The sequence below is a fragment of the Globicephala melas genome, chromosome 19 (assembly GCF_963455315.2).
Source record: "Globicephala melas chromosome 19, mGloMel1.2, whole genome shotgun sequence".
In the NCBI taxonomy this organism is placed as follows: Eukaryota; Metazoa; Chordata; class Mammalia; order Artiodactyla; family Delphinidae; genus Globicephala; species Globicephala melas.
The window spans coordinates 50,240,875-50,254,857 of record NC_083332.1 but is presented as its reverse complement, the minus strand read 5'-3'; the positions used below and the strand labels follow the sequence as shown (position 1 = coordinate 50,254,857).

At 46.1% G+C, this 13,983-nt stretch overlaps 1 protein-coding gene across 2 annotated transcripts in view; it reads right to left on the bottom strand.

The window, feature by feature from the left end:
- ZNRF1 (zinc and ring finger 1) overlaps window positions 1–13,201 on the bottom strand; it is a 99,552-nt gene extending 86,351 nt beyond the window's left edge. For both annotated transcript variants that reach the window (XM_030863345.3, XM_030863346.3), the window contains exon 1: window positions 12,143–13,201. In XM_030863345.3, coding sequence (XP_030719205.1) covers window positions 12,143–12,566 — 424 coding nt within the window. In that variant the 5' untranslated portion in view covers window positions 12,567–13,201. The remainder of the gene's footprint in view (window positions 1–12,142) is intronic.
- Between the last annotated feature and the right edge of the window lie 782 nt (window positions 13,202–13,983).

The following is a 13,983-nucleotide window of genomic DNA, read 5'->3' as shown; positions in this document are numbered from 1 at the left end:
GTCGGTTTGCCAGATGTCCTCATTAAGAATAACAGCTATAGGGCTTCCCTGGTGGCGCAGTGGTTGAGAGTCCGCCTGCCGATGCAGGGGACGCGGGTTCGTGCCCTGGTCTGGGAGGATCCCGCGTGCCGCGGAGCGGCTGGGCCCATGAGCCGGGGCCGCTGAGCCTGCGCTCCGCAACGGAAGAGGCCACAGCAGTGAGAGGCCTGCGTACCCGTAAAAAAAAAAAACAAAAAAACCCAGCTATAAACAGAGCAGTTCCTGGTACTCTGTACTTCATTTTGTTGATTCTACCTGGATTCCCTTATTTGTCCCTAGAAAGCTTTATTTAGACAACACAGCTTTGAAAGAGAATAAATAACAATATGAAAGGATTTGCCCTTCTACACAGCAAGACAAAACTATAGTAATTAAGAAAGTATTAGCACAAGGATAGACAACTTGACCAATGGGACAGAATAAAAAGCCCAGGAACAAATCCACGCCTGGAAGGAAACTTGATATTTTGATAGAGGTATCTTTTTCTTTTTTTTTTTCTATGCGGGCCTCCCACTGCCGTGGCCTCTCCCGTTTTGGAGCACAGGCTCCGGACGCGGCCATGGCTCACGGGCCTAGCCGCTCCGCGGCATGTGGGATCCTCCAGGACCGGGCACGAACCCACGTCCCCTGCACCGGCAGGCAGTAGGACTCTCAACCACTGCGCCACCAGGGAAGCCCGATAGAGGTATCTTGAAACTTGATAGAGACAGCTTTGCAAATCAGTAGGAAAAGACTTTACCATTCCTCACTTGCTGCTGGGAGAGCTGGTTACTCATATGGAAGAAGGAAAATATATCCTTACCTTACTCCATTCAAACAATTTAATTCTCCATAGATTAAGGACTCAAATATGAAAGGCAAAATTTTAAAACTTTTAGAAGAAAATATAAGACAATAATCTTTACGACCTCAAGGAAAGAAAAATCTTTCTTAGGACACAAAATGCACAAGCCATTAGGGAAAACACTGGAATATTCAATTATATTAAAGGTAAGTTAACCGTAAGAAATCGCAAGGAGAATAAAGAGATAACCCATACACTGGGATATACAGATGTATATCTGGAAACAAAATGAAATAAAAACACAAATTCATACAAACTAGTAAGAAAAGGATGAACCATCCAATATAAACATGGATAAAAGACATGAACAAGAATGATGATTAAATATACATCAGTATATTAATTATATGTAAATATGTATTATATCAAGTATATAAATAACAAAAATCACAACGATATACCATTTCACACTCACCAGAACTTGCCAAAAATTCAAGTATGACAATATCAAGTTTTGGCAAGAACACGTAACAAGTGAAAATATGCTATTTGGGGAGTATAAATTGGTACAAGCACATTGGCAACCTACTGGGCAATATTTAATCAAGAGTTGAAGGTATATATATGAGCCTGTGACCCAGCTATCTCAAGACTAAGGATGTACTCTAGAAAAACTCTCATTCAAGTATACAAGGAAACAGCAAAACATCCTCGAAGTCACTGAAAATAACTTTAATATCCACTGATGAGAATGGATTGATAAATGGTGATATCTGTGGTATATTCTTACAATAGACTAGAGCAGCAAAAATGAATGTGCTATAGCAGCATATAGTACAATGGATTTACAGATCTCACATCCATTTTGGGTTATATCTATAAACAGAGATATGAAAGGATAGAGACATTATAAAGTTTACATAAGTTAAATACTGTTTTGGATAGAAACAGGCAGTGAAAAGTATGAACACATACAGGATGATCAACAGGAGAGTCAGGGCAGTGGTTACTTTTGGGAAGGGAAGGAGAAAAATAGGAATTGAGCGAGCTCCATACAATTACATCTGCAATGTTCTAGTTAGAAGATGTTATGGGAAAACCCGAATGAACTTTTTGGCCAACCCAATATTAATCTGCTTGGCAGGTAAGTACATTATCTCTTTTGCATGCCTGAAATAGTTCATTTTTTGAAAAGATTCCAAGAGACAAGAACTCCTATTCAGAGTCACACCACTATGTGATTTCCTAAAATGTGCAAGTGAAACCAAAATTGAAATAGCACAAACCCCTGTGACCCTCCCATCTTACAGTCACAGGACTTATAGAGTTCATCTAATATAGGTGAATGGACAGGAAAAGGAAGGGTCAGGATCCAGCTTGGATCCCATGACAAGATGTACCCTGGGGACCCTCAGGGAAAAGAGAGGAAAGTTATTCCTGCTCTTTTATAAAAGTGGTAATTTTTTATCACTTTTTTCTTAATTGTTTTGAGCTTCTTATGTAAAAGATACTTTGTAATTATGCCATCAATTAAAAATGTTGAGCCTCCACTATATAACCTAAGGGAAATTTGTCCTCTCAGAACAGAGGTTCCTACTGCTTTTTTCTTGTTTGAAGAAGTTGGTTAAAGTCATCTCTGCAGGATGTATCTATAATCCTAGAGACCTGGATACCTTCAAGGCCCAGAACTCCCCCTCCCAGTTCCATGCTTCTGCCCTTTTCTCTTAGTTATTGCTGGCTCTTAGGCATCAAACGCTGGCTTCCTGTTCCCCTTTATTGAGCTCTGGAGACTTGGAACTGGTAAGAGGCTTTGAAGAAAAGTACAAAGCCAGGAAAACACAGAATGGACACAACTATGACTTTCCAAAGGAAAGCAAATCTCAACAGTTGTAATAACATTTTAGACTTTCCTCTGTCTGTAGCTTACGTAAGACGTGGCTCAGACATGAGGACCTAAGAAGTACTTAAGTCACTGAAGTTGGAAACAGTGAAAACTCAGTTTCCGGCGGGCAGAGAGGCTGAGGACAGGCTTTTTTTTTTTTAATTTTATTTTTGGCTGCATTGGGTCTTCATTGCTGCGTGCGGGCTCTCTCTAGTTGCGGTGAGCGGGGGCTACTTTTCGTTGCAGTGTCTAGCCTTCTCACCGCAGTGGATTCTCTTGTTGCAGAGCACGGGCTCCAGGCGGGCGGGCTTCAGTAGTTGTGGCACGCAGGCTCAGGAGCTGTGGCTCACGGGGTTAGTTGCTCTGCAGCATGTGGGATCTTCCCAGGCCAGGGCTCGAACCTGTGTTCCCCCTGCGTTGGCAGGCAGATAGATTCTTAACCACTGAGCCACCAGGGAAACCCAGGGGACAGGCATTTTGGATGTTGGTATTATAATCCTGGCTTGTTCTAAACTCTAAGTATCTCCAGCATGCCCTTTTCACCATCCTATAAAGACACTGGGTGAACTGTTCACTTTGGGAAACATTCTAAGTGCTTTATTAGACCTAAATTCTTCAGAGCACAGACTCTGTAGAATCCTCTCTATGTGAGGTAGTCCCACAGTCAGTGCCAAGCACCATGCCACCATTTCACAATATGGAAAAAGGAGGCACACTCGTGGCTCTTATATTCTCATCGTTAGGCCTGCAGCCATCCCTTAATCCAGAAATATGATGTTGTTCTTGTAAATGGCCTTGGGCCCTCTGACCCAGGGCCTCCATTTCATGATCCTTTTACACTACAATAGTGTTTTAATGAACTGACTTTGAATGCTGAAACTCCAGTCTCGTTGGTCATGCTACTGGGACAGTTCACTGAGCACAGCCCTCCCTATTCTATTCTGCTGTCCTGCACTTTGAATTCAGGGCTTGCTGTCAGCACGGAAAGCACCAGAGTTCTGATATGGCAGCCTTTGGTTATGTTCAACCGAGGGATTTATCTTCCACAACCTACTCAAAACCCTCCTCCAAAAGCTACCAAAAATTCCCCTGGTGAGAAATGCTATTATGAGAAGCAGCGGCTGCTTTCTGACTCCACTGTTTCATTAAAAAGATTTTTTTTTTTCAAACAAATGTTCAGTAGAAGAATCCAAAGGTTTCCCAAAGTCACAGCAAAAACAGAACAGCTCATAATACTATTTCTCAAAGGTCTGTCACTTCATAGGAGATTCCTATACCTCAAAATGCTGGAGATGCTTAGATTCACTATCCTTTTACATTGCATTTGGCCTCTGGGCTGAGAGGAGGTAGGAAATGGATGCATTAAACTCAGCCAACAAGACTGGGCTCATCAGATATTAAGATGGAAGGCAGCTAACTTGCAAGCCAGCCCTGGGCATAGGCCTTGGACTTACCAGAGTTCGCCAGGGCTGGCTGCAATAGTTTTGAATGTTTTAGCCATTTCTGACCAGGATTGAGGAAATCTAATAATACGTGTCATACTTCGTAATGCTTATCACAGTAGTGGGCAGTGTTACCACAAAGTTTCTTTGAAAAGCTGACTTAGGTGGTGCTGTGCCTCTGGGGGCATTAAAAGTGTGTATGGGGGCTTCCCTGGTGGCGCTAGTGGTTGGGAGTCTGCCTGCCGGTGCAGGGGACGGGGGTTCGTGACCCGGTCCGGGAAGATCCCACATGCTGCGGAGCGGCTGGGCCCGTGAGCCATGGCCACTGAGCCTGCGCGTCCGGAGCCTGTGCTCCACAGCGGGAGAGGCCACAACAGTGAGAGGCCCGCGTACCGCAAAAAAAAATGTGCGTATGATTTAAAGAGAATAGACCAATATTACAGAAAGCTCACTTGTATTTATGGTAGACCAAGTACTTCATTGGTTTAGGCTGGAATCCCAAGGGCTCCCTCAAATCCCTGTAGGATTCCTGGAGTACTTAAGCAGGCATCAAGATAAAAGAGTCTTAATATTTCTTAGTTTTTCTCTAAGGAAAAGCACCTTCTCAGTGCGGGCCGGGGGGGGGGGGGCGTGGTATTTGAGAGGGAAACAAATGAAAAGATCTCCAGAGACTGGAGAAATATGGGCAAAATGACCAAGCTGGCCGGAGTCTTGGAGTCTCAGTCCTGCATTCTCCTCCTACCTCTGTCTCAGATCATCTGGATTGACTCTAGATTTAAGTTTCTCCCACACATAATAAATCAACTTTGACCTTAAAAGATACTGTACAGTACAGAGGTGGCTAATTTCAGAACAACTCCTTTTGAAGCATGGCTTATTCAATTACCCTTTGTAGAGGGCTGAAAGTACTACCAACCAGCAAGCTGGAGCCACGCTATGCAGAGTCTAATTCATCAAGACCAAAAGGACCACAGATGCCGAAATGTAACGAGGGGTTTCTCCAAAGATTATCCTTCAGAGAGTAAGGTATCACCTTACAGCCAAAGTCTGCATAAAGTCTTTCAGCATGGAACATTTCCCTACATTCTGTACTTTGGGCAAAAAAATACTCAACTATAACACAGATTTAATAATTATTCCAGGGGGGGAATGACATTTCAGTCACTACTGCTGCCTATCATAAACAAGGCTTTAAAAATTACTTAAAACAGCACTAAAGTGTCAATGTCGTGGAGCTCAGAGACAAACACAAGACCAAGGAGGAAAACTCTTACATTTCCTTATGTACATTTCGGCCTGGGATAAATTTTAGAGAGATGGGTTTAAAAGGCGGTGGATCAGGCTTCTAGAAAACAGTGTTCAGTGACCAGAAAGAAAAGTGGCTCTAGGGATGACAAAGATACTGAAGTCAAAGATAATGAAAAAACAGTTTTTCTTTTGATATTTTCATTGAGAAGATAAGAGGACCATTTATATTGGCACATATGAGGAATTTCTTCTTACCAGGCACTTGACTGGAACCACAAAGAAAAGATCACCTGCCCCAGCCCAGATAGAGGATTTAGTTAACAAGGAATAATGTGAGTGAAGAGTAGAGAGGAGATCATCCATGTAGCAGCCTCATGGACAAGCGCCTGAATTTGTTTATTCAACAGAGGAACTGATGAAGAAGGTAAGATCTTCCACAAGCTGCAATATTCAGACTTTCTCTTAAAGGAGTAGGGAAGCAAAAATTCTTAGAAAGAACAAAGTAATGCCAATCACCTTCATAATAAATATACATTCCCAGCACCTAGCACAGGTCTGGGTATACTGGAAGCACTCAATCTCAGTTGAATAAATGAATATCTTAGCTCAACAGATCTACACACACACACACAAAGTCTCATACTTTCAGTCAGCTAAAAAAAAAAGGGTATTTTGTCCACTTTAAAGTCTGGATTCATCCTGAGATCTTGTACTTGTCTAGCTGGGGATGTAAGAAAGAGGATGTAACTCAGGAAGCCCTTCTGTAGCACAAGGATAGGGGACACTGCCACAACTACCTTCTGTTCGGAGCAACTCGGGACCAAGGCAGATTGGCTCAGGCCTATCTGTAGGAGAAAAATGCTTAGTACCATGTAAAAGAAAACAGCCAAAGAATGAACAATGCTCTTGCTGGGTGGATCTACCCTCTGGGAGCAATAGAAAAGAAGATTTGTATGTATTCTGCCTGGGAAATATCTGACTAGTTTAGTGATACTGAAAGTGATGCTAATGAATGCATGAGAAAAGAATTCAGAGTTCTTTCTCTCTGTTTATGGAGAGAAGAGTTAAATCCATGGTAGGGGTGCACTTCAGATATAGACGGTATTCTGACTACATTTGTAGAATCATTTGTTACAAATTCAGATTCTCCTGAACTCTGGGAGCGGGGTCCTGTCCCCTGCATTGTTAATGAGACCCTAGAGAAGACTGGACAGAGTCAAGCTTGAAAACCCTTTGAACCATTCACAGAGATCAGGAGAGCTCTTGTCTCCATCTGCCTCCTTCTCCTTACAGATCCGGGAGTGCACCATAAATTCTTGCCATGCCTCCTTTTTACGGGGCACAGCGAATTCCTCCTTCCTCTCTACTCCCAACAGAGGAAGGCTGTACTCTCAATTCCAACAACTCGAGGGAGATCTCAAGGTAAGCAGTCTCATTAGCCTACAGAGTACCCCAGCTGCGGCTTTCAGATTAAACCTGGTTCTTTATTTGCTTCGCACTTGAGGGTTGGTCTTCAGGTTACGCACCCCTCATCCATTTAGCCTATCCAAATCAGGAACCCAACTGTTGGTTTCAAGGATAAACCTGTGTTCTTATAAGGAAATAAGATTCAGAGGTGAAAACGGCCAGGCCTGTAAGAAGTCCATTCTCATACTCAAGCCTACACCCACCATAATCACCAGGAACCATCTGACGGAGACAAGGCCGTGGCAAAGCTTGGAAAAGAAACAAATGGAAATGTGTACACATCCATCATTCTACAAGATGGGGAACAGCATTTAGGTTTTGGACTCACTTCAAGATTTTGGTACCTCAGCCTCAGTGACCCAGTCATTAAAAACACCCCCTACTTAAGGGTTAGTAAGAGCAAAACCAAGAGCTTAAGTTACCACCACTTCCCTATGACTTTTTTCCAATTTTGAAACTGTCAAAATTGAAGTTTAGTTTTAAAATTGGGTTTGCTAAAATGTAGGTGCCCAATAAGCTTGGGTTGAATGTCACATCTGTCAAATACAAAGCATGTTCCTTTCCCCAAAAGGAACTGGAGTTGCATTTCTGGTAAAGAGTGGCTTGGCTCAGAGAGTATTCCTCGTGACCTAGTTGGGGTGTGTCTTTGTTTAATGGCAAAATGTACACATCCCATAAAACACACACTTTAAGAGTGAAACCACTGTTTCTTGCAACACCTTTCAAACCCCAGTGAGGCAGAATTAACTGTTACCTTCAAGAAACGATCTTCTCCTCAAGGGAACTGTTTTTTTCTTTTATAGAAAATAAGCCCTCATGGTAATAGCTAAAAAACTCTGCTTTTTAAAAAGTCTTCCAAGAAAACCCAGTCTTCATTAAGAATAAAACTTCTGCAGGGCAGGGACCCATCATGCTCTTAGGAGGCCACAGAATGCTTTTCCTTTTCCAGAAACGATGGAGAGAACCATTACATCTAGCACACCTATAGTGAGGCACAAAGAGGCTTTCTGATCCACTCCGATGGAATTGGCAACTCTCCCTATTTAAGAACAGAGAAAATTAAATCACTTGAGAACCCTAGAGTGGCAGCAAAGTAGAACCCATGAGATATCCTGCTGGCACGTTCAAAGACTTACCAAAAAGTCACCATCTATCAGCCCCTGTTGATGGCTTGGTAACAACAGAGAACAGTTTCGTTTTCTGCACGTGCACGTGTATACATGCATCTGACTAAGAAGTTGGAGGGAGACCTCAATGACCAGCCATTTTATATTAGGGCCCAGGAAACAGGCAACCTCTTCCTTCCAACACAGTGGAGCCTCTATATTTTTTCCCCCACATCTAGAAATCTGTATTCTGAGATAAACAGGACTACAAATGGATGACCAGACCTCCAGAATACCACCCAACCATTAGGAGTTAAACACCTTATAGCAAAACGCATTTTATGTGGAAAAGAAGGGACTCTACTCGGATTCTATGAAGCAGCTCTTCTCAAGTGGCATTCTTATTATGGACGGCCCCCACAATACAGGTCAGATTTCAGTAGAGAACACTAGCTTCCATTTCGGGGAAAGAGTTCACACGATCCTAAATCTCTCTGTCCAGCAACTTCTGAAGAGATGAAAGAAGGCAGAGAACTCTAGAAGTGTCCCTGTAAGAACACCACTTCCCATTTCTATGTTATTTGGCTTTTGTAAACACCATCTCATGAGACCACGACAGCGACCCGGCAAGGTAAGCAGAACAGGTATTATCTCCATCTTACAGGTGGAGAAATGGTGACTCTGAGGCTAAATGACTCACTTGCACAAGGTCACAAGACAGGCAGTTAACTAGCAGCCTAACCGCAGGAGGAGCCTAGCCCTCTGACACGCAAGCAGTGCAATTTCCACGACGCTATCCAGCTTCCTCATGTTTTAGGTTGAGAGGCAGTAGAGGGTAATGGCTAAGAGACCAGGTGGATTCTGATGCTGGCAGAGCTGCATTTCAATCCCAACTCTGCCACCTATTAGCTATCTGGCCTTGTGTAGGTTCCTTAACCTCCCTTTACACCTCAGTTTCTTCACCTGTAAAATGGGAATTAAAACGTTTTACCTCCTAGAGTTATAGTGATGATTAAATGAGCCGATGAACATACGGCACTCTAATTCATTCACTCAACAAATATTTGTGCCTGGCACATGGAGTGCAGGAGTTACAACAGTGGTCAAGAGGCACAGTCTTCCTCTCATGGAGCTTAAAATTTAGTCAACTTAAAACAGAAAGAGTAAATGGATAAATACAATGTGTTAAGTGCTATTAAGGTAACAGGCGAGTGACTGGAGAGACTGACAGGAGGGAGCCAATTTTTAAGAGTGGTCTCTAAGGAGAAATTTAAGTTGAGCCCTAAGGGATCATAAAAGGCTATCCCTGGGCGGAATGGAAGGAAAAGCATTCCAGGCAAAGGAAATAGGGCGTGCAAGGGTCACAGCCCAGAGAAGGCAAATGTGACCGTGTGTATCCTCGCAGCATTTGGGCAGCAACTTTTACAGGCTGGCTGTATTTGTATTTTAAATTTTACAGGCTGGCTGTATTTGTATTTTAAAAATAACAAAGACAAGGCTCAAGAGAGGTGAGGTGTCTCGTCCAAGGTCACAGCTTCTCCAAGGAGGAGCTGAGACCCCAGTATTCTACCTCTTGACATAACATCAGCTCGCGCCTTTTGAGGAAGCCTCTAGCTCACTGAACTCCCCCACTTATTTCACTGACAGCTGTTTTCTGCGCCTATGAAGAGTTCCAAAAGCACCTTGAGAACACAAGCAACAACATCACATCAACTTCCAGGCATCTAGTCAACTGTGCACTGAAATCTTCACTCTTCTACTCTTAAGACACAAGAGTGAAAACTGCTGAGACCTTCCCCAAGGCTCCAAAATTTCTCTTCTTACAGCAACAAACAAGAGAGGAAGAGGATGTCCTGGAAGGAAGAGCCTGTGGCCTGTTGCAGAAGGTGAGATAGAACCACCATTGCAGAAGAGCGGAAATATCAAAGTTCCTCTCAAATGAGCTGCACAGGAAAAACTAATTACTTTATTTGAATAAAACAACAAATCCCTAAGGAGGTGGTTCTCAATCAGGCGATACCCCGCCCCCACCAAGAGCACTTTGAAATCTGTGGGAGTATTGAGTGGGCAGGGCCAGGTATGTTCAATGTCCTGCAAAAGGACAGGATGGTCCTATAACAACTATATTACCCAAAATATTAACAGCGCCCCCCATTTAATATTAATCCCTCAAGGGATTAATATGCTCCAACTTTTCCTGTAGTCCCTGGTTCAGTGGCTCTTCCTAACCTCACTACAACTAGATTTAAAAAACTTGAGGTTTTATAGCTGAGGAGTCTGTTTTGGAATCCAATTTTAAGCTCATAGCTCCAGCATGGAACTTGGTAGTGGAATAAGGAAAAAGACGTTTCTAGTAAGAGACAGACAAGAAATTTCAGCAAGGGAACTCCTTCTCCAGAGAAACCTCTATAAGATTACATTTTTGCAACACAAAATTTCTACTTGTGCTTTTTGAGAACCTCCTTACAGTACTCTTCAGCTTAAAATCAGACACTAATGACAGTTCTTTTAAAAACTTAACTACAATCATCTCAAAAATACACCTGACTCCTTCTGGACCAAATTTTATAAGAAATATTATTAAGTTCAAGATGTCTAAGGGAGGGAGATGCAAGAGGGAAGAGATATGGGGACATATGTATATGTATAACTGATTCACTTTGTTATAGAGCAGAAACTGACACACCATTGTAAAGCAATTATACTCTAATAAAGATGTTTAAAAAAAAAAGATGTCTAAAGCTGATCAAATGTCTAAAAGTACCAAAGGTAGTCATGCCTTGCATCTCATTCAGGGCAGAGTTGGAGGCATGCAGGTCAGAGAAGCTCCAATGATATCTAGAGGTCTGTTCAGGGATTAAAATTCCATCGTAGCAAAAAAAAAAAAAAAAAAAAAATTCCATCCTAGCAATTGAAAGCCACTTTCAAATATTACCCTAAATTAGTCACTAATTCTCCCTAAAAATGATTTCACAATTATTTTAAAGAACTGAAAAAAAGATTAAGACCGTTTACAGAAATAGAGATACAAAAAGTCTACCCTATTTCACAATAGCTAGAACAGTGATCCAACAAATAAATCTTCCATAAAGCAATCTTTCTTCTACACAATATCTAAATTTTCTGAAGTCTCCCAAAGGAGTATGAATATGTTAACTTCTTCACTGCAACTTGCCAATTAGCAAATAGCGGCCCCACACCCCTTCTGACCAATTTTCTAGAAGCCTAACCTGGCTTCTCAGGTTAGCTAAGCAGACAGACCTGTTTTCCTCCAGAAGCACCGAGCAGTGCCTTTTCTGCCCTGCCTGTTACAGCCTGGGAAATCCTCCTCCAGCTTTTCGCTGACCTGTCACCAGAAGTTCACAAAATGAATTCATCCAGGTTCTTTGAATCCTCCTTTCCCCCTGACATGTGCCAACAGTCAGGCAATAAAATGCCACCTCTTGGTTAAAAAAAGATGCAGAATACCCAGAAGACCAAGCACTTAGCATGGAGGGGGAGAAAAAAGATGGAGGGATGCAAGAGTCATTGAGCCAAGGCTACTGCATGCAGCACGGGTAACCAGGGCCCTGGTCCTGCAAAGCCTCCCAGGGAGGCTCCCGGCTGGGCCCTCCATCCAGCAGGCCACACCTGTCTATGACAGCAGCCGCTCCACTTTAAACAATCCAAACAGATTTCCAGCAGGGTGGCAAACCTGGGCACCCGTCTCTCCCAGCAAGAGCAAGAGCCCTAATCCAAACACCACTTGGCCCCAATTTTTTCACACCCTTTGTTTAGGAGACACCGCTTGGTCAAATTGGATCCTTCTCTCTCTGTTACCGGTGAGGCAAGCACAATGCAGCAGTTGCAGAAAGAAAGCTTCGAGGCCGACTTGCGATAAGCCAGACAAGACCTGAGGATGGGGATGCCAGTGCATGAGACTTCAATAGGCATCCATAAGTGAACCAACACCTGAAGCCCTAATACGCCCGGCTCCGCAGCCTCTCAGAAAGCCTCTTTTCTAGAGGGTGGGTATCCCATTCATCCCTTGGCTTCGGAAACCAAGGGGAAGGCAGACAGATCCAGGTTGCGCACTCCACCTCCAAATCTTCGCACACGCGCGAAGGTGTGGGGCGCCCCGGCGCGCCCTCGCTTGCACTCCACCCTCTGAGGCCTCCACCAACCGCGGACTCACCACTGTGCGTGCTGAACCACCTGGGTGCGATGTGCAGAGGTAGAGCATCCGCCAGCGAGGCTCGGGAGCCCAGGTACAGCATCCCGTCTCTATGGTGACCGCCGCCCGTCTCCTGGTAACCATTGCCGTGGGCATAGGTGGAGTCGGACGCCGACCCTCCGCCGCCGGGCGCCCTCTCGGAGTCGCCGGTCCCCCGGGAGGCGGGGGTGTAGAGGCCAAAGGGCACCCCCCCGGCCGTGCTGGGGTCCATGCCCATGCCCGCCACCGAACTGACCGAGCGGCTGCGCAGCCCCATGGCCCCGCCGCCCGCCCGGTAGTGCCCAAAGTGGGGCGCCCCTCCCGGCGGGGGCACGGCGCTGTCATCGGTGGAGACCCCCGGGAAAGGGCCCCGGGAGCGGGCCGCCGTGCTCTGCTTGCCCCCCATGCTCGCCCGGGCCCCGGTGGGGCGGGAACCTGGAGGCCGAGACCCTCCCCCACTTCTCAGCAGCGGGGGGAGGGTTGGGCGAGCATAAAGGGGGAGGGAGTCAAAAAAGGAGACCGGGAAAGAAAAAAGGAAAAAAAAGAAAAAAAGAAAAGAAAACCCGCGGGCGGAAGAGGCAGGCGAGCGGGGATCCCAAACTAAGAATTTAAAACGATCCAAGCCAAACGCATGTTTCCCCTCAAGGTCCAAAGAGGCGCAGTCCGGCGCGGGCTCGGCGCGCCACAGGCCGCCCCCGGGCCCCCGAAAGCCGGGGGAGCTGCAAGGAAGGAGGGAGGGAGGCGGCGGGCGAGCGGGCGGGCGGGCGCAGGGAGGCGCCCGAGGAGGCGGCCCGCCCGACAGCAGGAGGCGGAGGAGGGCTGGGGGCGCCGGGCGCGTCCCCCGCCTCAGGACGCCGCGACCATGGACGGCGACCCGGACCCCTCCAGGCCTCGGGCGGGCTGCGGCGCTGGGCAGCCAGGCGGAGCTCGGGAAGCCGCGGTCGCGTGGCGTAGCGCTCTCGCTCCAGCCGCAGCCGCCGCCGCCGCCTGCCCCGCCAGCCGCACCGCCCTGCTCGGTCCCGGGCTGCGCTCGCCGGCGCTCCTCGCCGCCGTGGAGACAATGGAGAGAAGCAGAGCGCAGGCGCCGCCCGCGCCCCCTCCCCCTCCCCCTCCCCCCCCCCCCCCCCCCCGCCGGGTTAACCCCTTCGCGGCCCCTGCAGCGCCGGGCTCTGACGCCCGAGAGGTCCCACCCACCCACCCAGCCCGCCTGGAAACTGAGTGGCCTGAGACATGGGGCGTCAGGAACAGAAGCAAGACGTCTTTCCAAAAAAGCCCTCTTTTAGCCCCTGAAAGTAGCTGATGATTCAGAGGGGAACCACCTATGGGGGGAGGGGCGACCATGGTTCGAGGTGTGGGAAGGAAACGCAGGGAAGAATAAAAATTACTCTAGGCGCCTACCTGGCTTTGAGGGTCACTGGTCAAGCTCCCCTCCCGGCACAAATTTGCCCCCACAGCGCCCTCTGGTGGACGTGCTGTCAGTTCTATCGGAGTTCCCCATCCTAGAACCCCTAAAGTCAGGAAGCTTAGCATTTGGGGGATTTTTAGTTTTTCGGGGATACTTTTCACTGGGGCACTTGTGACTCCAGATTTTGCTGACAGTAGATCAGAACTTCCTATTTGGGGCTTAAGCAAATGGGTAGATTTCTTAGCTAAAATGTGATCCTGAAAATCATTAGGTGTACGATAAAAAGTGAAAAGATATAGACATGGAAATGGAATAATACAGCTAGAACTAGTGATTTTAGAAACTCCCTAGTCCAAGGCGGGACCCCTGTTTTGTTTACCATTTATCCTGGCACGCACCACAGGGCCTGCGACACAGT